The sequence below is a fragment of the Suillus discolor genome (assembly GCF_016758755.1).
Source record: "Suillus discolor strain FC423 chromosome Unknown F5147scaffold_56, whole genome shotgun sequence".
Classification (NCBI taxonomy): domain Eukaryota; kingdom Fungi; phylum Basidiomycota; class Agaricomycetes; order Boletales; family Suillaceae; genus Suillus; species Suillus discolor.
The window spans coordinates 1-19780 of NW_024541303.1; the positions used below are offsets into that span (position 1 = coordinate 1).

The 19780-nt window shown below is 48.3% G+C and overlaps 8 protein-coding genes across 8 annotated transcripts; 3 read left to right on the plus strand and 5 right to left on the minus strand.

Moving 5' to 3' along the window:
• Positions 1-113: 113 nt before the first annotated feature.
• F5147DRAFT_640351 (cytochrome P450) lies at positions 114-2499 on the plus strand (the record flags this gene model as incomplete). The annotated part of the gene is made up of 12 exons (XM_041433028.1): positions 114-503; positions 553-596; positions 652-733; positions 787-857; positions 912-926; positions 976-1286; positions 1338-1396; positions 1450-1489; positions 1543-1553; positions 1603-1779; positions 1831-2124; positions 2173-2499. The coding sequence occupies 12 exons, from the start codon at positions 114-116 to the stop codon at positions 2323-2325; spliced, it is 1647 nt and encodes a 548-aa protein (XP_041289292.1). The 3' UTR covers positions 2326-2499.
• A 470-nt stretch (positions 2500-2969) lies between these two features.
• F5147DRAFT_331013 (uncharacterized protein) lies at positions 2970-5479 on the plus strand. Its single transcript, XM_041429247.1, has 5 exons — positions 2970-3306; positions 3353-3837; positions 3892-4261; positions 4308-5136; positions 5190-5479. The coding sequence occupies exons 1-5, from the start codon at positions 3085-3087 to the stop codon at positions 5246-5248; spliced, it is 1965 nt and encodes a 654-aa protein (XP_041289293.1). The 5' UTR covers positions 2970-3084; the 3' UTR covers positions 5249-5479.
• Positions 5480-7318, minus strand: F5147DRAFT_331014 (uncharacterized protein). The gene has a single exon (XM_041429248.1). It carries the CDS (start codon positions 6935-6937, stop codon positions 5711-5713), a length of 1227 nt encoding a protein of 408 aa, XP_041289294.1. The 5' UTR covers positions 6938-7318; the 3' UTR covers positions 5480-5710.
• On the minus strand, positions 7130-8776 carry F5147DRAFT_582392 (uncharacterized protein; the record flags this gene model as incomplete). Its single annotated transcript, XM_041431652.1, has 8 exons — positions 7130-7292; positions 7379-7576; positions 7623-7783; positions 7830-7920; positions 8057-8329; positions 8459-8533; positions 8585-8598; positions 8657-8776. Coding segments are annotated over 8 exons (1095 nt in total), but the record flags the coding sequence as incomplete, so codon positions are not given.
• A 761-nt stretch (positions 8777-9537) lies between these two features.
• On the minus strand, positions 9538-11513 carry F5147DRAFT_711068 (MOSC N-terminal beta barrel domain-containing protein). The gene is made up of 8 exons (XM_041438299.1): positions 11053-11513; positions 10845-10951; positions 10745-10798; positions 10627-10695; positions 10434-10576; positions 10055-10372; positions 9841-9985; positions 9538-9783 (listed from the first exon to the last, which is right to left on the minus strand). The coding sequence occupies exons 1-8, from the start codon at positions 11189-11191 to the stop codon at positions 9592-9594; spliced, it is 1167 nt and encodes a 388-aa protein (XP_041289296.1). The 5' UTR covers positions 11192-11513; the 3' UTR covers positions 9538-9591.
• Positions 11514-11838: 325 nt separating this feature from the next.
• On the minus strand, positions 11839-12931 carry F5147DRAFT_331174 (uncharacterized protein). Its single transcript, XM_041429249.1, has 3 exons — positions 12552-12931; positions 12257-12490; positions 11839-12200 (listed from the first exon to the last, which is right to left on the minus strand). The coding sequence occupies exons 1-3, from the start codon at positions 12552-12554 to the stop codon at positions 11934-11936; spliced, it is 504 nt and encodes a 167-aa protein (XP_041289297.1). The 5' UTR covers positions 12555-12931; the 3' UTR covers positions 11839-11933.
• A 600-nt stretch (positions 12932-13531) lies between these two features.
• On the plus strand, positions 13532-15284 carry F5147DRAFT_747206 (uncharacterized protein; the record flags this gene model as incomplete). Its single annotated transcript, XM_041439922.1, has 5 exons — positions 13532-13690; positions 13750-13811; positions 13869-14574; positions 14627-14722; positions 14769-15284. 5 exons carry the CDS (start codon positions 13532-13534, stop codon positions 15282-15284), a joined length of 1539 nt encoding a protein of 512 aa, XP_041289298.1.
• Positions 15285-15385: 101 nt separating this feature from the next.
• On the minus strand, positions 15386-19713 carry F5147DRAFT_747207 (THO complex subunit 1 transcription elongation factor-domain-containing protein; the record flags this gene model as incomplete). The annotated part of the gene is made up of 13 exons (XM_041439923.1): positions 15386-15530; positions 15585-15815; positions 15868-16011; positions 16064-16106; positions 16155-16404; positions 16459-16718; positions 16784-16817; positions 17298-17498; positions 17572-17995; positions 18046-18530; positions 18577-19334; positions 19386-19479; positions 19531-19713. The coding sequence occupies 13 exons, from the start codon at positions 19711-19713 to the stop codon at positions 15386-15388; spliced, it is 3252 nt and encodes a 1083-aa protein (XP_041289299.1).
• Between the last annotated feature and the right edge of the window lie 67 nt (positions 19714-19780).

The window sequence follows — 19780 nt, forward strand, 5'->3', positions numbered from 1 at the left end:
CCTGTGCATGTATAAGCTGTTCAACTTCATAGCCCAGACAGTTGTCAGCATCCATAGAAACGGCAACATATAAATGATCTCCCAATAGATCCCACTTCGGACCAAACATAACGATGAACTTCTTTACCATCCCCTCTCCATCAAGTCTCTGGACAACCGTACGTTCGGGTGGCGCATTTAACGTTGCTTGTTCATTTGCTGCATTATGGGCCTTTGTCAAAGTGTTAAGGATGCTTCGCTGGCGAGTGAAGACGACTCAACTACTGGGTCCGCCTCGTACCAGCCTCATATATGGCGTCTCGCACGACCTCGCCATGTCTGAAGATAGTGGTGCAATCTATGAACGTTGGGCGACGGAATATGGGGTAGTGTATATGATTCCGAGCGTCCTCGGGCAGACTAGAGTCGTGCTGTGTGACCCAAGAGCTATTGCACATTTCTACGCTCGCGAGACTTGGACATATGTGCAGACGCCCCTTTCGTTGGTGCTTCTGGAGGAAACAGTATGTTAACGTCATCATCTTACCTCGTCTGTTTCATATCTCCTGTCAGATTGGCAAAGGGGTACTATGGGCTGAGGGCGAAGCCCACAGAAGGTACTGTTCAGCTTTTGTCCTTGCGCAAGTGACTGACCTACCACCTGCGAATTAGGCAGCGGAAGGCCCTCACGCCAGCATTCAGTAATGCAGCCATTCGGAAACTCACATCGGTGTTTTATGACTCAGCATACAAGGTAAGGATTTGCGATGTGGGAAATGCAGCATCTCTGAACTTGATCCGTTACAGGCCAAAGGAAAATGGGATACTGCCATAGAGTCAAGCAAAGATGGTGACGCTGTAATCGAGGTCCAGAACTGGTGCGCAGCTTTTCTAACTTGGCAAGTGGCATTCCTAATCAAAACGACTCGAAGGATGAATCATATATCGTACGCGAAGATATTTTTTCATTGACGCCTCGAACTGACGGAACATCAGTTTGGACACGGTTGGCATTGCTGGTTTCTCCCATGATTTTGGCTCGCTCGATGGAACGCCCTCCAGCGTGACCGAAGTGTTTGATACATTCGGAAGTAACCAACAGGCTTCAGCCGTGAACGAAATTTTTATCCTGCTCGCATCAGTATTTCCTATCATTCTCAAGATCCCCACTAAGCGGCAAAATCTGTTCAAGAAACTTGCCGTTACCATAGAACAAATATCTAACAAATTGTTGATTCGCAGCCGCCGGGAAAAGGATCTCAACATAGGCGAGAGAGGCGAGGAAAATTCTATCATGGGATTGTTGAGTACGCTCTCCGAGAGATTCATCGTAGTCTCTTAATTAACGCGACGATAAGTTAAATCCGAAGGTCAAGATACCGAGTTGCATATGTCGGAGGAGGAAGTAATGGCTCAGGTCCGTGAAATAGGATGTATCACAGCCATGATTTACGAGCTCACGTCCCGCAGATGAAGGTCTTGCTTTTCGCAGGTTATGAGACGACATCCAGTGAGTCAATTTCTTGCCCGCTGCTGTCATACTGGCTGACTCTTCATCGACAGTCAGTCTTACTGTGAGTTTACTGCACGACTACGTCTGCACGCTATTAATGTGATGATCAGTGGGCGCTGATCGAGCTATCACGACACCCCGATGTCCAAACCAGGCTCAGAGAGGAACTGCTTGTCTTTGGCCCTGATCCGACATATGACCAATTAAAGGCCAACCTCCCATACTTGGATGCGATTGTCCATGAAATTCTAAGACTCCATCCTCCAGTGCCGGAATTCGCTCGTCTTGTGAGTGTGTATGTCTACATGTGAATAGACACGACAACTTTAAGTTTACAGGCAGCGGCAGATGACGTCATTCCCTTGAGCGAACCTGTGCGCACGGTGTCCGGCAACATGACGGATAATATATCTATAGCGAAAGGGACATTGATCACGATATCAGCCGCGGCTATCAATCGTTCTTCGGCCATCTGGGGACCTCACGCAAAGGAATTCAAGCCTGACCGTTGGTTGACTGAAGACGGCATCGGTGGAAAGGCCAAGGAAGTCCAAGGTCATAGGCATCTGCTGACATTTGTTGATGGCCCGAGGACGTGTCTTGGAAAAGATTTTGCGATCATGGAATTTAAGGTGAGTGATGCGAATCAGCAACTATGGACGTCATTCACTGTGATATAGACGGTTTTATCTGTTCTGGTGAAGAACTTCGTGTTTGAGATGCGGAATGGACCAAATACTCCAGTCGAAGTTGTGAGGGGCATCTTACCTCGTCCACGAGTTGTTGGAGAGGGTGGTATTGGAGTTCCTTTAAGAGTTCGTCGGTATGAATGATTGGTTGCGCTGCACCAGATTTTACCCCACTTATTCGCAACCAAATCCCTTGGTTTGTATTCAAATCAGAAGAGGTATGTGCGATTGGTATTGTAATATAGACACTATATAGCTTTATGTTTATCCTTCTTGCTGCCAAGCGGAGCATTCCAAGAACATCGACGCTCATGGATTTGAAGTGATAAATAGTGTACACACTGCACAGTGACAAGTCCTTATATTTTCTTCCACCCGCCTCAATCATGATGCATGTGACCAAATTTATAAGCCGGCGGCTTTTTCCGACAGCGAATTGCTTCCGCGGGATCAGTCCCGTCCTTACTACATATGGTAGTAGTCAAAATTGTAGGACACTGGTATGAATGATAAAATGATGCAATTAATTCCCTATGGAACAACACTCTCATTTATCACTATGCACAAGCCGGCACACTTAGTCGTGCAAGTGACAACGCGATCGAGGGGCCAGACTTGAAGTTGAGTACTGTGTTGTCGGTAGGTCACGTGTCACTGCGAGGTTGTTTTAGGAAAGCGTTGTAGTTCGCTTAATTTTTACCGCGACCTCTTCGAAATGACCTGTCTGCACTTTCTGCAGCTGCAATCTAACCCTTGTATTTCAATTGAGCCGTCACCATGGCCGTAATTTTTAATACAACAGTCAACATCTCCGTTGAGAGTCTCGCGACCATGAAAACAAGACTAATAGACTAGTAAATATCACTCGTGGCACCCCAGGACGTTCTATTTCTTTTCCCAATCATGTATGGCCAGTTCTCTCTAATTTCTCGCCTCATCTCTCCAGCCTTTCCTTGGTCTCACTCTGGCGCCAATGAACGAAGCAGAACAGGAACAGGAACGTGGGGTGTGCGAGTCCACCAAGATTCCAATGGTCTTCCAAGTTTGAGTATGCTTTCTGACGACATATTGGTCGATCATATATTCGACTACCTGATGGTGGAAGATATCCTGTGCCTACGAATGGTAACGTCTACCTTGCATATACCTGCTGTCACTAGACTCGTTTCAGGTCAACAGACTGTTCTACAACCTTACACACCATGGTATAATATGGAAACGGTTTCTGCGGAGGATTGGACCCAATGTGCCCGCGTTACCGCCTTCGCAGCATTATTCTCCTAATTTCTTGACCTCGTTTGAGGCTGAACGACTAGTCATTCGCGCGATTACGGTCCACAAGAACTGGATCCTGCCGAATCCGCCTGCCGCCTCCTATCTCCCTGTGCAGGCACATAGGCACATATTATCAATGATCGTACTTCCCGGCGGAAAATACCTTGTCGCTTCTGCATGCAATCTTGCCAAAACTCACTACAGCTTGGTTGTATATGTTCTTGATCACCGTATCTGTGGCATTGTTCCTCTAGCGGAAACACCCGTCCGAGGGAAAGCGTATAATATATGTGCCAAGTACATGAACGTGGAAGGCACGCCAAGCATCGTTATCGGATATATTCGCAGGAAGACGTTGAAAAGTCATCAAAGTACTAACAGGTAGAAACTGATTGTGCCTCCAAGTGTACCTTCCAACACTGACTGTCGGCTTAGTATTGATCCCTCCATATACAATCCGTACCTGAACAACCCACGGTGTCAAATTGATGCTCCAATGCCGCTGGAGTATGTCGCGACGTGTTTACAGATATCCCTTGATGCACTAGATGCGTTAGGAAATCCTATCCTCGTGCCTGGCTCTCAAGAGTTTTTCGACTTTGCTGCATCACAGCCCCCGCCATTTCGCTTCCTCGGACACCTTCGCAGTGATTCAGAGCTTCGAAATGTTGATCTTGGCGAAGTCGATGGCGTTCCGAACATGGTAGTCGCCAAGATGCCCGAAACCATTGTGATGAAGGAACTAACTTTTGATGGTGCCATATCTACTTTTAAATGCGCGCGCGAAATCACGCTTTCACAACAGGTATAGTACTTTTTTTGCTGTGAAGATTACTCTAAACTTCTCAAAGGAACAACCTATTTGTAACTTCCGGTTATTGCCTTTACAAGGGCAAATCCTTGTCGTGCGCTCCACGAATCGTCCACGATTAGCACCGTCCAATCCCTCGCCTGGTGGTCCACCTATCATTCCTGATGTTATGTTCACTGTCGCCATGTTTCCCACGCCTGACCCTGGGGATACAGAAGGAGGAGAGTTTAACCCGCTTTCAATTGCCTCCTTTCACGGGAAAGACATTGAAGATTTTCAAATAAGTGACCCACATGTGTCCAATGACCAAGGTCGAAATTTCTTGCCGCCTCCTATCAATATCTTCTACAGGAATGAAAGCGGTGGTCGTATCTGCCACATGATCATTTCGCCAACCCCACGAGAGAGCGCACCCGAAGCGTTTAGATCTACCGGAAAACCACATTACGCTATCACGAACCTGAGGTCCAACATGATGCACCGCCTATCCTTCAAAAACGACGAATCTAGAACAGTATGCAGAACATTCGTCATCCCAGGATGTCTGCGCTCTTTATTCTACTCCATTCCACGCGATAATCGATCAGACACGCTTTCGGTCCGCAACTTCTCCGGCCATCTCCTATCAAAACGAGGCGATGATGCCTATAGTATTATGCGGCGCGAAACGCTGCAAAATATCCTCCGAAATGTTCCCAAGCACCGCGAGAATATGCTGGGACAGTTTAATCTGCCTTCATATATCCTCGATCATATTCGTGATGGTGTGACAGCGATAGCCTGGGACGAGGGCACTGGGCGTATCTTTTATTCCAAGCCACACGAGACGATGCTGCACATACTTGATATGGCAGAAACGCCATTGGAAAGTGAGTTGAAGTTCGCGTGCTAAATTGGTCATACACTTAAAGTTATTTTGTAGCGATAAGTGGGCAGCGTCATCCAATCCCTTTGGAGGATGAGCGCATGCTCGATTTGTGAATTACACCACCCAATGGACACTTTGGACTCGATCGCATGAACTATGCTCATTACTTCTTGCATCGTAAAATTGACCGATTGTACACTAGTATACCCAGTCCGCGATAACTTCATTTGTTTGTATCTGGTCATTATTCTAATGTACAACATAAAATTGATACAGACGCAACGAGGTAGAGATGTACGAGCTATGATGGAACGTAGGATAAGCGCAATAGAGGAAATCTCCACTTTGCGGGATAAAAGCTGTATGCGATTGTAATTAGAATAGATGACTGAAACCTTTCCATGAGGCAACTGCTCAAGCAAGAAAATGGTAATCAAGATCATTAAACAAGATATAGGTAAACACATCTTTACCATAGAATACAATTCTAGCGTGCGTCAGGCTCTGGACGAGTGAGAAGAGGAGTAGGTGATCGAATTACCGGACCGGGACACTCATTCCTGCTCTTTCCCCTTCTAGCGCTGCTTATCTTTGCGGCCAAACTGGAATGATGCGGTGAAGCTCAACTTCCGACTCGCCCGCTTCATAGCACTAGTGGTATTAGTGGAAGCGCTAGATGGTAAAATTGCCTCCAGGGCGGTAGATGCACGTATTGACTTTGGCCGTTTAGACAAGCCCGTCGCGCCTTCCTCGTACAACTTACTTTTCGCCTGCGTCTCGCCCTTGTCCAAACGAGGCAGTGTCATGGGCAATGTCCCGTTGGGTAGATCACCCACAGCACCTGGCAATGGAGGAAGATTGTGGTCCCGAAGTATAGTTGTAGAGGAGCGTGAACCAAGCGTAGCACCTGCAGTCGTCGGCCGAGCTGGGGATTTAGGTGATCTTGGTGACTCCAAGTCATGATGTGACGCCGTTGGCCGTTTGTGCGGTCGCGTATACTCAGATGAGTGGCCTCGAGGATAAACTGAAGGAGGGGATTGTGCTATGCTTGAGTTTTGCAGAGGAGTAGGTATCATTGGCAAGGGGCGAGTGGTGTGTGGGTGATGGTCAGGAGATGTCGATGATGAAGTGCTTGTAGTGTGTGAAGAATATGATGTAGTGGCTGAGATGGAAGGCGAGCTCGAAGTATCTCGTCGACTGCTCGTACTATGCGATGATGCCCGAACAGGGCCGGAAGCAGACGAAGGGCGGCGATGAACCATAAAAGGTGCTACAGGACGATCAAGACCTGCCGGCTCCGACGGATGTCCAGAACCATTATCCTTGGAATGCCTCGATGTCGACCCAGTAGTGTGGAACTTCGACGGAGATGACGACGTATCCAAGGGCACGACAGGAGGCAATGGCATATTATTTGCCTCAGCTTCCGAGGTCGGATGTGCTTTCCCTCCCGATCTAAGGCTTTTCCTTCGGAACCAGTAGGTGCTCTTCTTCTCTGTGTCCTTTTCCTTGCCATTCGGACTCCGTAGAGCAAGGTCAGGCAGAACAGGTGGCAGCGGATCTGATGGCTCGGACCTAGGGAAGGGAGCAGTGGATTTTGCAGCCGTGTCACGCTTGTCTAAACCAATCTTCAGTGAGGGGACATGTTTGAGTATGCCATTACGAGCGGGCGAGGATGGCTTCAGTGACGAGCCACGACCAACTGTTGCATGATACGGAGGTACTGGGGGAGGGCTAGGTTTCATAAATTCCGAGGGGATTTTGCGCAATGGTCTCTCAGTAGGAGAAACGGGAATATTCATGGGTAAAGATGGTGGGGGTAGTATAGGCGCAGTCTCAGCATTTTCTGCCTCTGCAGGTTCTGCAGACAACCCGGGAGGCAATGGTATAGGTTCTGAAAGCGATGCAGGGGAATCTGTAGGGAGTTGTTGATGTAAATGTTCCTCAGGAACATGTGGACTTGTCGGACACAAATCAAGAGCGACAAGGTCTAGATCCACAGCTTGGTAGTAGAGCACATAGGCGGAACCCGAATTGGATTCGCCGAAGTACTTGGGTATGTCGGATTCTTTGATCGACTCCACCGTTTCATCATCAAATACAAGCCAGGCACCCAACGTCTTGATGATGCTGACATAGTGACCATGGTTTGGCCCGCTATATTTACCAGGGACAAATGAGGGAAGAAAAGCGTGTCAGCGGCGATTACAGATAACGAGCGTCACACGCGACAAGGGACATACTTTCCGATGTGAACTACTATGGCGAAGAGTTCATACAGTCGATCAGGGTTCTCAGCATCATCAACAGTGTTGAACAAGCGGAGCTCGAAGGGAAATGCAACGCGATAAGCCAGCTTGATGTACTTTTGTACATCTTCTTGATACTTGAAGCGCTTGAGATGTAGAGCGAGAACATTGGGCAGTCGCTTTATCTTCATCCTGACGTGGCCTCAGTATCAAATCTAGTTGAGCAAACGTTAAATACCTCTTTTCCGCTTCCTGGAGGTCGCAACATCCGTCGCAGAAGAACTTGTTTCGCTGGCAGAGCATTTCACTAGCGCTAAATTGTCGAAGACATGCTGTCACGCTCGAGTTCTGTTCGATATCTATGGAGAGGTCCAAAAACGATTCGTCACGTGAAGATACCTGTGCACGATCAGTAAGTGCGGCGGTACGAATCACGACAACGCACATTCTCGCATGTTAAACATCGAGTTTCGCTAGTCAGTGTACCTTCGAATATCTGGTGAATAAATGTAGACCCCGTCGACGGATTGCCTGAGCTCGACGTGCTTGCCTGTCATTACCAACGGTTGCGAGGTTGTAGATGATGATTTGACTGAATGATCCGCTATAAAATAGAGCAACATTTGGGGTGTGAGTGGAAACAACGAGTGTTATGAATTCTGATTTTTCCACATACAATCGTCGAGAGGAACCTGCTGTAACTTCTTTTCTTCTTCTATTTCCTCAACAATCTTGTTGAGGAGGTAGTTTAAGAATTCGTGCGCATCCTGATGCATTGTATTTCTAAACGCCTCATTTAATTCTTTGAGTTTGTCTATGAATGCCCGGGGGGCAACGGTGCCTTTGTCAGCTGGGTTCTGCGAGATGTGAATGTACAAGGAGCGAAGTGCAGACACCAAGGTCCGTGGTGATGAGGGGATCGGTGGTGTTGGAGGGTTTACAATACTGGTTTTTGTGGGATATTCTTGAACAGACTGGCGCTCTGTTTGCTTCGAACGAGCGGCGGCTGCGGGGGAGGCGGGAACGGCACTGGGAGCGAACTGCGAGGATAGGGCTGCTTGGATAGTGCCGCACGGATCTGTATGCTGAATTACGAGATCTCGAAAGGGACTGCAAAAATATAGAGCTTGTAGAACGGAGTTGGCATAACTTTTAAGACATCAGCGGGCGGTTGGAGTGTGGGAACGAAGTAAATCGTACCAGGTGTTGCCAAACTACGGGAATGATGGAAATGAAGATCATTTGTGGAGATGGAGTAGTTAGATGACATACATTCTCTAAACCAAACTGCTTTCCATCGGCGCAAGGGATTGGCAACGGTTGCGGGATAGGATGGTCGGTAGTGGTTTGTAACACAGGTTGACCAAAAGGGTTCCATTTCCCTATAGCCATAGTTCAGAGCTCGTTACACGAGCTCTGTGATAGAAGAAGATGGCGGTTCAAATTCGGAATTGAGGGAAGATTGGTACGGCAGAGAAAGCTCGTTATGAGTAGCATCAAACAAGTTACTGACATGGATTTCCACCACAAGCGACCCGGCCCCCTTGCTCCGGTTCTAAAAAAGGTAATTTCTCGCGTGGCGGACCAAGGCACTGCAGAGGCTCAGCTGACATGTGCTGCAGCATATTGCAACCAGCGCTCACCAGCTCCACTAACGGCTGCGCATCAGGCATGCGCGGATTTCATGTTATCTAAGTTGGTCTACCGGTGTGGCATGCCGACGGGCCCCATGGCTTGGTTTCCAAAATGAGCTAAAGGTACCATGCAGTACGTAACCCAATCATTGCAATCCATGACTGTCATGACATGTCCATCCGTGCCCGTGTGCCTCGTCGCCCGGGACTTGGTTATTTCACCTCCTTCAAGCTTTGTACTGCTCTTATCATTCCCTGAAACTCGCAGCGCTGATCACAAACTCTGCATCTTCTCCATCAATGTTCTCATCGGTGTGTTCATGCCACTGTTTGACGCTTGTCCCCATCTTACTATCTCACGCCTGCTCATCAGACCCTTTGATTTGAGTCGAATAGGCAACCATTTCTGCATCATGCGCTGCCAAGAGGCATCCGTGGCGGAAGGAACTATCATAGGCATTTCATAATGTCTACCATAAATCAAATCAAAATCTCTATTTGGCGTTGAAGCCAGACTATGTGGTACGCAAGAGTTAATTAAAAATGAAACACGACAACACCTTCAAAGATGGCTCATACGAATCCCGTCTCACATACGTGGATCCAATCACCGACCTTCACCACGCCATTCGCCGTGAAAACCCCATTGCACCCCATACAGGGTAACCTAGGCCGCCCGGGATCCAGGCCTCTTCTATGCTTCATTAAAACTTTTAATGGCACGGCCTTGTCACGTACACCGGTCTCGGGATGTACATTTGGCAGCTGTGAAAGTGATAAATAATCAGCAACCATTTTTGAAAGGAAATAGCAGATTCGTACCACGCAACGAGTGCATTTACGCACAAGCCGAATTATCGACGATGCCCCTTCGACAGCTTCATGATGGGAATCGATAGTGAATTCAGTGAGTATATCCTCGAAGAAAGGTGCGCCGGCTCCTTTAATCACTATGTTGGGGCGGAATCTGCAAGCGAAAAGAAGATGAGCAACAATCCGAAGTTGCACGAGCTCGGACCGAAAAAGATGGGTTTACCTTTCTACCTGTAAAGTGTCGCTAGACCACTTTTCCTCTATGCCCTGCATGCCCACCATCTCTCTGATCAGCTCCTGCGCGGCCGCGACACTTTCCTCGGACACTATCAATAAAGGGTACCCATCCTGAAAATATGATGGTGCATCTAGGTTGGGAAACCTTATAGTCGGCGGACAGCTCCGCTGGCGTGAGCCCCTCACAGCCAAGTGTACTGGCATCCCCATATATTCCGAAAGTATCTCTGAGGGTGACCTTCCTATGTTGGTCTGGCATACGTACCCCTCGATGTCATCCTTGCCCCACAATGATATATTGATACTAGTAAACACATGGTTAAGATAAAAGACATCGGGCCGCAGTGACACATAGCTGTACTCACTTTTCCCAATCCTGAAGTTGTTCCTCAGTGGGGTTTAATGGTACTGAGAAGGTCTCACAGCCCGACTCCTTTGGGAAAGACACCTCGAGCCGGCCAGCCTCTGAAGATGAGGCCGGAATGATGCGAGGATGTATAAGAACCATCTGTACAGAATTATGACGGTGTCTACTGCCAATGACGGCATAGGGCGTACCTTAGCCACATCTCGGGCAGTCACAACTGCATTATTATGTGTCTTTATTATGCACCATTTACGATCATTCTACAGCACAGTCAAAATTGATTATCAGAAACATATTTAATGCACTGACATCCAATCCGTGCAGAGTGTAATTTGCCTCTGGAACAGAAGTGCCTTTACAGCTCTACAAAATCAACACTGCTAACAAAGCGGAAATCAGCGTCACACACCTTGATGGGGTGGATGAGAATCTTTGTTACACGTATATTTGACGTATCGAACTTCGAGTGATCTGGGGCAGTAGATCCGGCTTCTCCCTTGTCTGATCGACCACTGGCTAATGAACAGATTAGATATTAATTCAAGCAACTGAAGATATCAAGTGGCGTCCCAACAACCTTCCAAAAATATACTACAGCACTCAGGAACATGGCGCACCTACTGATTTTGATTTTGATCTCTGCGATAGAACTAGATAGGCGAAGGGCGCAAGGAGAAAGATGATCGAAATCCACAAGGTTTGCAACGTGGCACGACCATGTTCCCAAATTGTTGACAAGTCCACCATCTGTTTCATTTTCGTTTATGGAATTGGCTCTTGAAGGCTGTTGTCTTCGTTACGCCACAGCTGCTGGCCCTGCGAGGTCCTGCGATGTTCAATTGGCCAGGAATTCGGATGAAAGTTGTATCGGGAGATGGGAAACAGCGTTGGTAATTATTAAATAGCAAACTTGGCCAAAGACTCGGATGGTGTACACAATGAAAGTACTGGTGGGAATAAGTCGGAAAACTCTCAGAGGGCTGTCTCACGAGGGTCCATAATAAAGGCAGAGCGTCAGTCTTCCATTTCTTACAGGAAGTCATTAATCATTGCCATCTGACTCATGCACATGATATCCTATTACTGCCGAGCCACGGAAAGCCTCGGGACGATACCATCCAAGTTGATCAAGGTAAGATCATCACCGTCACGGTAATGAACCAAGTACACTGCGGCCAACTTGCTCCCATGCCACCGCTCATGCAGCGCCAACGCGGAGATTCTCAGAGCTTCATAATATAACCAAATTACGAACGTCTCTTCTTGAAAATGATGTGGTAGTAGACCGGTGTGCTGGCACCATGCCATATATATTTGATCTCTTTCAGGCTTTCAGCTCAGCCCTCGACTTGGAAGCTTAAAGTTTCAAAAATCAGAGTCGGCGACACAGTGACACAGTCGCATATACTTCAAACGTATTATCATGCTCAATGCTACAATCTGATGGACGTACAACACCTTCATCTGCATAAACTTCCCCACCGCTCATTCAATCGTGCTATGCCGTTCTCAAAATGATGTGCACACCACTGTCCGTGCTGATGATGTCACTGAACTCTCCGACCTGCAGACCAAACGCAGCGTCTTCAAACGGCTTCTGCATCTGACCCTTCGAGAAGGGCCCGAGGTTTCCCTTCTGGGAATGCGACGAACAATCGGAATGAATACTCGCCAGTTCTTCGAACTTCTCCCGCGAGTTGCCAACCTGGGCCTGATATCCTCGGAGAATGTCAGTAGCCTCTTCCTTAGAGCGTGTAATATTCGTCTAGGAGTATACAATGTTAACATGGGTCCCTTTTTTGAAGGCAGATGTATGCACACCTCCTTCCAACTTGATGGTCGCCGACTGTCTTTGTGCTTCACCAACAAATGGCTCGCCGTGATTGTCCCAGCCCCTCCACTGCTACCGCCGCTCAGGTGCTGTGAGCCGGGAAGAGTCTTGATCTGATCATCCGATAGTTCTGAGGGGGCATCCCAGCTTGATTGCTTGGTGGCAGCGTTGAAGTAGTATGGTATGCCCTTCGAGTTGGACATGCGAATTTCCCAGCCAGACGACTGGGTGGGAAGCAATATGAGACAAAATCATGGTTGAACATAGTAACCTGCGGTTACTCACCATCACGAGATTTATCTGGTGTGAGGAGGATGTGGCTTTCGTTGTGTTCGTGGTTCGTTGTGAACTGTGCTCATTTCAGCATTATGTAATGCACTGTTTTAGGACAAGAGTATGTAAAAACAAAGTAGACTGTCATGTAATAAGACACGGGTGGGGCCCTCATATGGGCCCCTGTGTCTCAGGATTGGACTGGGAAGTCTGGGAGACAGAATGTTATAGACTTGGCTGGTCTGGGACAACGTCTGGGCTAAAGTATGGGACACGACGGCAGTTAACGGCACTCCCAACGGAGTTTAAATCCCGCTCGACCCGGACGGTCATGCGAATCAATCCTACCAACACGCCTGCCGCCGCCTAACATTCGTTGGAATACTGCATGTTCGTGGACCGCCTCAACTATGCCTACATCTCCTTGCCTGCCCGTTATTGAGGGGGGAAGTATATCAGGGCAGCCACGATGCTGACAATGTGTGGCTGAAGTTGGATGGTGTCCTCCTCGAGGAGGCTAGCGCATCGCGAGATCGATATATGACATAGCGGCGAGTTCATTGCGTTGCCACATAGCAACAAAAAGGCTCCCGACGTCCATGGAAGTAAGTCCTCGGCGCTGTTGCAGACAGTGCGCGAGAAACAACATCAGCTTTCATACTCCGCTTGGAGGTGCCGATGGGCCAGACTTACTTTGGCCCAGACTTTGTCCCTGGCTATGCCACCCCCTGGGAGAGTACTCGCCTGAAAGGCTGAAAGCACCAATATTAATACTGCGCGAATTGCGGCGCAGTGTGAGTTCTATCCTTGGTCTGTCTAGACCGCAGTCATCGAATGATCAGAAGGACTAAGTATGATCGTGAGCCTTTTGGGCCTCACTCTTTTACCAACGACGCACGGGTTCTGCAGGAAGTCGATCCCGCCAGAACAGTGAGCATATTTAACTCATTCTCAAATAGGTCCTCAGTTGCACACAGGTGGTAGACTTGGCTATGTCAGAGCTATCTAGATGTATACGGCGTCGAGATGACTGGTGGAATCTATTTAAACGTCCGGAAACCCGCGCTCGGTGGGCCGTCGAAGCCCTCGGCGAGCCTATGGCTGTACGAGCACCAGACCACAACCTCAGAGTCTGGCTGACTCCTAATCAGGTTGGCAAACCTGCTTCAATTTTTTGAAGAGTTAATAATACAGTTTCGTTTTGGGGTAGGTTGAATATGTTCTAGAGGAGTTGCAGGGCTATGCAAGCCTTCGCGATGTCGAGAATAATTGGCAGGCCCTCTTTTCTGGATATCAATAATAGGCGCTAGCATACTCACATGCTAACAGTCAGGTTTCCTGCTTTGAGCGCATTTGGGAGTCTCAAGCAATACTTGACAACTCAGCGCGCGCAAGCCTCAATTGTCAACTCTCTCGCTTTCTGAACACCCTTCCAGACAAACTGGCACGTCGCGAGGGAGACGAGCTCACGCGCCGCATTATAGATCCATACCTGTACCCTCTCATTTATGGTCGGACGCTTGCTTACGACTCAGCCATGGAAGAGTTTCTTCGTCCTGAGGTAGTGCCCAACGTTACAGACGCGACCGGCACAGATTTTCTCTCCCAAAAATTTGCATGTTTGCCTTGCGATTTTATCATATCTCAGGACGGTACAGCAAAGGCTCTCTCGTACATAAACAACCTCCACCCTTGCTACTCTGCGCTCTATTGCCACTTCGAGGAGTTGCTCTCGAAATGTGTTCCCATGTTCGAGCACGTCCTCACGGACTTGCATGTAGACAACCCGACCAGAGTGCGAATACAGGGACCTTCGTCGGCAGAGTGGGAAGAACCGGAGCCTCCAGATTTCTCGCGCGACTCCGAGGATTGGTCCGCGTTTGAGAGTAAGAAGCGGCAGTGGCTCATGCGCCGGTCGATTGTGCCTGACGTCCCGATCACTGGTTACCCAGGTGGGCTTGAAGAACGCGGAAGTATTGTGCAACTCAGGGGGAAGACCCTTCAAGTCATACATGACGTTTACGATATTTGCATTGTATGATTCGCTTTTCGCACGGTTACCATTCCCTAAAATCGAGTTCATTTAGAAACCAGGCGGCCCTGCCTTTCAAGGCTCTCAATGGCGCGTAGAGGGCATGAAGAACGAACGTATCGTCGCCTGTGTGCTTTATAATTCGTCAAGTGTATGACATCTCTTGATTTGTTATCCAAAACCTCACCCATTTTTAGGAGAACATTACCCACAACTCGATTGAATTTCGCATGGCTGTCAAAACACCGCCTGCATTTCCCAAGAAAGGATACCAGGACGTAACAATGAAGACTTGGGGTTTACAGGCAAGAAAACCTTGTCATCAGTATATTGGCGCTGTCCCAATTCAGGAAGGACTATGCATCGCGTTTCCTAATATTTATCAATATCATATCACACCATTCTCATTGGCCGATCCGTCAAAGGAGGGCCACCAACGCATCATCGGGCTGTACTTGGTTGATCCAAGTATTGTGCCGCTGGCATCCACGCAGAGAGTCCCACCCCAACAGAAGACTTGGACAAGGTTAGGTCTCGAGAAGGGGACTCGTGGAATCTTTCCAGTGGAACTCGTTGATAAAGTGCTTGATGAAGTGGACGGACTCATCGATATGGACGAAGCGGTGAAATATAGGGAAAGGATGGTGAAGGAACGCACCAGGTTATCAGTGTTGAATGATGTACAGCGCTTCAATATCCCATGCAACAGCTGATTATCAGGTAAGCTACAACGACAAGTATCCTAATAAGTTCGCTCTTGATCTTCTATATATCCGTGATTAGAAGTGTGTAGATAGACTCTTGTACCACTAAATTATTGTTGGGTATATCCTTGAGGGTTCATCGACTGCCAGTTCCATAAATCTCGGCACATAACCTCGAGAGGCTGGGGTGCCTTGAAGCCCAGCTCCCTTTCGGCCAGCGCAGGATCCGCAGTAAGATCAGGAACATCGCCGCGGCTGTTCAGAATTTGTAAATAAGGGATGATTACTATAAACCAGAAATAAACTTGCCGTCTCCCAATGACCTCATATTTGAAATCGAAGCCTGTAGCCTTGCGCATCGCCTCGACAATCTGGAGGACACTCATACCCTTTCCTTTCCCTAAATTGTAAGCCTTGTAGCGCGCATCATCAGGGCAGTTATCAAAGATAGCAGATTCAGGCGCAAGTGCGTCAAGAGCGAGCAAGTGTCCGGAGGCCAAATCAAGCACGTGGAGGTAGTCTCGGACGCAGGTGCCATCCCTACAATCCCACATGAATACTGAACATCGACGACGCTATTAAATAAACTCACGGAGTGGGGTAATCATTTCCGAACACTTGCAGAGTGGCAGCGTCTACACGCCCAATGGCCATATGTGCTAGCAAAGGTAACAAGTTCCCTGGGCGACCGCGGGGGTCCTCGCCTATCAATCCCGAGGGATGCGCACCTGCAGGACTGTATGCAAGTCAGTATCAGTATATACCAATAGACAAGAATAATGTATCACTTGAAGTAGCGAAGTGAGATGGCACGCCATCTATTCGGTTCAGCTGTTGAAGGGTGTTAGTGGGATCTCAGGTACAGCAAGGGACGCTTACCGTGGCACAAATCATCGATAACCATCTCAGACATGACTTTTGTCTTGCCGTAAGGGCTGTCTGCTTTAAGACGCGTCGTTTCGGGAATTGGGATCACAGGGGGTGTTCCATAGACAGTAGCAGAAGATGAATAGACAATGCGAGTGCAGTCGAAGTCTGACATGGTCTGCAGCAACGATACCGTAGCAGCAACGTTGTTCGCATAGTACGTCAAGGGAATCTCAACAGACTCGCCGACCGCTTTGTACGCCTGAAAATTGTTATTCGGAACAATCCAACTTGCGTGAAAAAAATCAGTACTGACACCAATGTGAACCACACCCCATATTCCACCCTTGCTATAGCGTTCAAAGATGCCCTTTATTTGCTCCGGGCTAGTCAAGTCGCATTGGAATACATCAATTTCTGTGCTCTCCTTGTCTGCCTCCGACGGGTTTTCGGGAAGTGTGTCTTGCGCAATTTGGGCTACACGAGTGAGCGACCCAGGGAATGAGTTGTGGTAGTTGTCGGCAGAGATAACTTTGTATCTTCTTGTCTGCTGTAGAGCGTAGATGACATGCGAGCCTGGATAATCGATAAAACTTCGCTCAAAAACACAAGCTGAACAAGTCGTGCCCCGAGATAATTACCAATGTAGCCAGCTCCACCAGTCACCAGGACACGCTGTAACAACAAAATATGAGCCTACTCGAAATATGAGATATGCGGTGAAAGTACGCACTCGCAAACCGGTGGATGTGGACATCGTCGAAGGTTGAAGAAAGCAGAATTTACGGAATGTTGGCAACCGACTTGCAATGTGAATTCATCCCGAAGTTTGGCTCTGAGACGCATGATCACGGCGGCGCCTCGGCAATGTTAGACTTTTTTTTAAGTGCATCATGGACTAAATACGACAGGGAAATATAATAGGTACTGAGAAAGTTCTTGACAGCGAAATAGTACAATTAAGCCTTGCATGCATCCTCCCAATTCGTACTACGAAGCGAATTCCGAAATTTCGAATTGTCTTCTAGCCCATCACCGATCTTCCATCTTTACATCTCCTTCAGCATCCAATGGAATCCCTGCAGTCCCCATGGCATCACTTGCCTTGCCGGTTTTGCGGTCCTCGTGCCCATGTGTGGTCGACAGAGAAGATACCATCTCTTCGGCCTTCTGCGTCTTCTGATTCTTTTCTCGTTCCTTCTCTATCTCTATCTCATTGGCAAGTAAAACAACATCTCCCGTACCGATCTTGCCAAAATGCTGCAGATATTGATCTCGTGCTGTACGCAATGCAAGCCATGACCAGCGTTGTCTGTTCTGTTCAAGCTTATCAGTGAGATCATGGAATCGGAATAACTGGATTTTGTACCTCTTCATATCGAGCTATCTGGTCATCAGTAAGAGAAGAGGCTGGTGGTAGAACAGCGACGGAGGGAGTTTCTGAGGCTGAGGCCGCAGTTGGGGGAGTTGGTGTGGGTGCTGCTATCGTTGAGGACGGCGGTGCGAGAGTGATTGGGGGACGAGCAGGACTTGATGCGCCCACTTCTAGGAATGACTTTACTGGGGATGAGCCAGGTTTTGGGGGTAGGGATGGATGCAAGGGGGAGCTGGAGATACTGGGTGTCGATAGCAAAGCAGAGAACGAAGCTGCTGGCGGTTCCACTTTGGATGGTTCTGCTGGTGTCGATGCGGGAGCTGGTGTCTCTTGCCGTGCAGTGGACTCTTGCAAAGCAGCTGCCTTGGCTCGCGCTTGAGCCAAGCGTTCGGCATTCTTCACAAGTTGCTTTCTGCGCATGTCAATGCGAGCGTCTTCTTGCTTGACTTTCTTCACGAAATCCTTAACATCACCCGGCCTGCCCGGTCAGTCAGTATGAGGTCATTGAATAGATGTGAAATCCTTAACTGGAAGGGATTCTGCAGGTCAGACAGATCCCTGTACCCCATCTCCCATATCTCAGTCAGTGACTCAGATCCTAGGTTCCACTTCCACGACTCAGGAGCCTTCTTTCTATTCGACCGAGCTTCTCTCGTGGCCTCCTCCATCCCTACCTTTCTGCCACCCACTTCACCCGACCATGGTTCCCTATCAAAAGGTGCGCAAAGGTCATTCTTCCACTTCACCCAGTTCTTTTCCCGGTCAAGAATAACATTCACAGTATCGGCAAATGTAGGACCGTTTGGAGCGGTGGACCGCAGCTCCGCAGACACCTTTGTGATGGTGTCATGGACCCACTGCGCATCTGCAGATTCAAGCGTGAAGTCCATTTGGAGAGATCTATTCCTGGGCGTGGACCACACAGCCTTTGCGACTTTAGTGAATGATAACAGATGATGAAGGAGGATAAGGAGTTGGAACAGAACTTGTCGACGAAAATGGGTATCCGCAATCTACGAAACTTCAGTGATCTGCATGTTTAAGAAAGCGGATAAATACCTCTAGATTAAGAAGGTCTGGACTTGTCAAGAACTTTGCGAAGAAGTATTCGCTATTATTGCTCGTTTCACCCAACTCTGGTTCTCGTTTGCGTTTTAGGTTGTTGCTTGTACCACTGGTGCCTCTATTGCCCATCATGGCGCGCTCCTTCGTGGTCGCCTCCTTGATGACAGGTAGAACCTTGTCCACAGCATCCTTGAATTCTCCGAATGTATTGGGAAAGGCAAACAATGGGGGTCGGGAGAAAGGCAGTTGCAAAGACCAGAACGTAGTGTAGAAACCTGAGAATGAGATGAGGCACAGAACATCACGACAGGGTTCTAACCTACCGTCCTTATCTTTGGAATCTGCAGATTCCTTCTTTCCGGCGTCTACCTCCATTTTTTGGCTGTCTTCAGGACCCCTGACTGCCTCCACACATTCGTCCTTTTTCTCAACGTCCTTGACACCTTCCCACATAGGCCCATACTCTCCTCGCAAATTGACACCACTTCTTTCACCCAGAGGGAAAACGCCACTCAGAAAGGTCAATATACGACCACAAAATATCGTCGTAGAGCCCATCTTTGAGAGGCGGCGCAGAAGATCATTGAGAGTGCGCAGTAGTATGAGCGCCTTGCCCTTCTGCGGGACCATGTCCTTGGTGAGTCGAGAAGCACTTGACTCGATCCAAGAGAATATTTGTGAGCAAGACGTGATAGTCTGTGTTTCGAGAAGATCCTGAAGGACAGTAAAAGGGAAGGTTGCCTCGCAAACATCTGTTATGAAGTGAGCACTTCGTATACAAACTGTGATCAGAGACCACAAACCGTGTTCAGTGAATGTCAACACTAAGTCGAGTCTGTCGCGGAGACCATCATAGTACAAGGTGCTGTCGCACTTCAATGCACTACCCTCAGTTTCCTACAAAAGTATTGATCGGGAAAGATGAAAACCAAGAAAACGAGCACGTACTGCTAAGGTGAACACCTCATTCTTAAGGAGGAACTCCCATTGACTTTTGACGTTGTCTGCGGAAGACTTGCCTTGGAACTTCTCGACCTCTTTTCCTACTAGTTCATGCAACGATTTCTGATCGAATGGGCGTTGTGGGAAAGATTTGAGTAATAACTGAACACTCTGCGTCTGTGAGTTCATTGAGGTCGTTGGAACGAAGGTTCTTGCCGAGATGCCGTTTGTCAGGACTAAGTTTAGCCTTTGACTA

Bases quoted from the DNA above. Each gene is read 5' to 3' on its own strand.
- F5147DRAFT_331014 (XM_041429248.1), bottom strand. From the start codon at position 6,937: ATGAATATTCCCGTTTCTCCTACTGAGAGACCATTGCGCAAAATCCCC.
- F5147DRAFT_331013 (XM_041429247.1), top strand. From the start codon at position 3,085: ATGTATGGCCAGTTCTCTCTAATTTCTCGCCTCATCTCTCCAGCCTTT. The intron at 3,307-3,352 runs GTAACGTCTACC...GACTCGTTTCAG, and splicing joins ATATCCTGTGCCTACGAATG to GTCAACAGACTGTTCTACAA. The intron at 3,838-3,891 runs GTAGAAACTGAT...CTGTCGGCTTAG, and splicing joins AGTCATCAAAGTACTAACAG to TATTGATCCCTCCATATACA.
- F5147DRAFT_331174 (XM_041429249.1), bottom strand. The intron at 12,201-12,256 runs GTGTGCATACAT...GTATACTCCTAG, and splicing joins GACCATCAAGTTGGAAGGAG to ACGAATATTACACGCTCTAA.
- F5147DRAFT_711068 (XM_041438299.1), bottom strand. From the start codon at position 11,191: ATGAAACAGATGGTGGACTTGTCAACAATTTGGGAACATGGTCGTGCC. The intron at 10,952-11,052 runs GTGCGCCATGTT...TCTGTTCATTAG, and splicing joins ATCAAAATCAAAATCAGTAG to CCAGTGGTCGATCAGACAAG. The intron at 10,373-10,433 runs GTGAGTACAGCT...TGTGTTTACTAG, and splicing joins CAACTTCAGGATTGGGAAAA to TATCAATATATCATTGTGGG.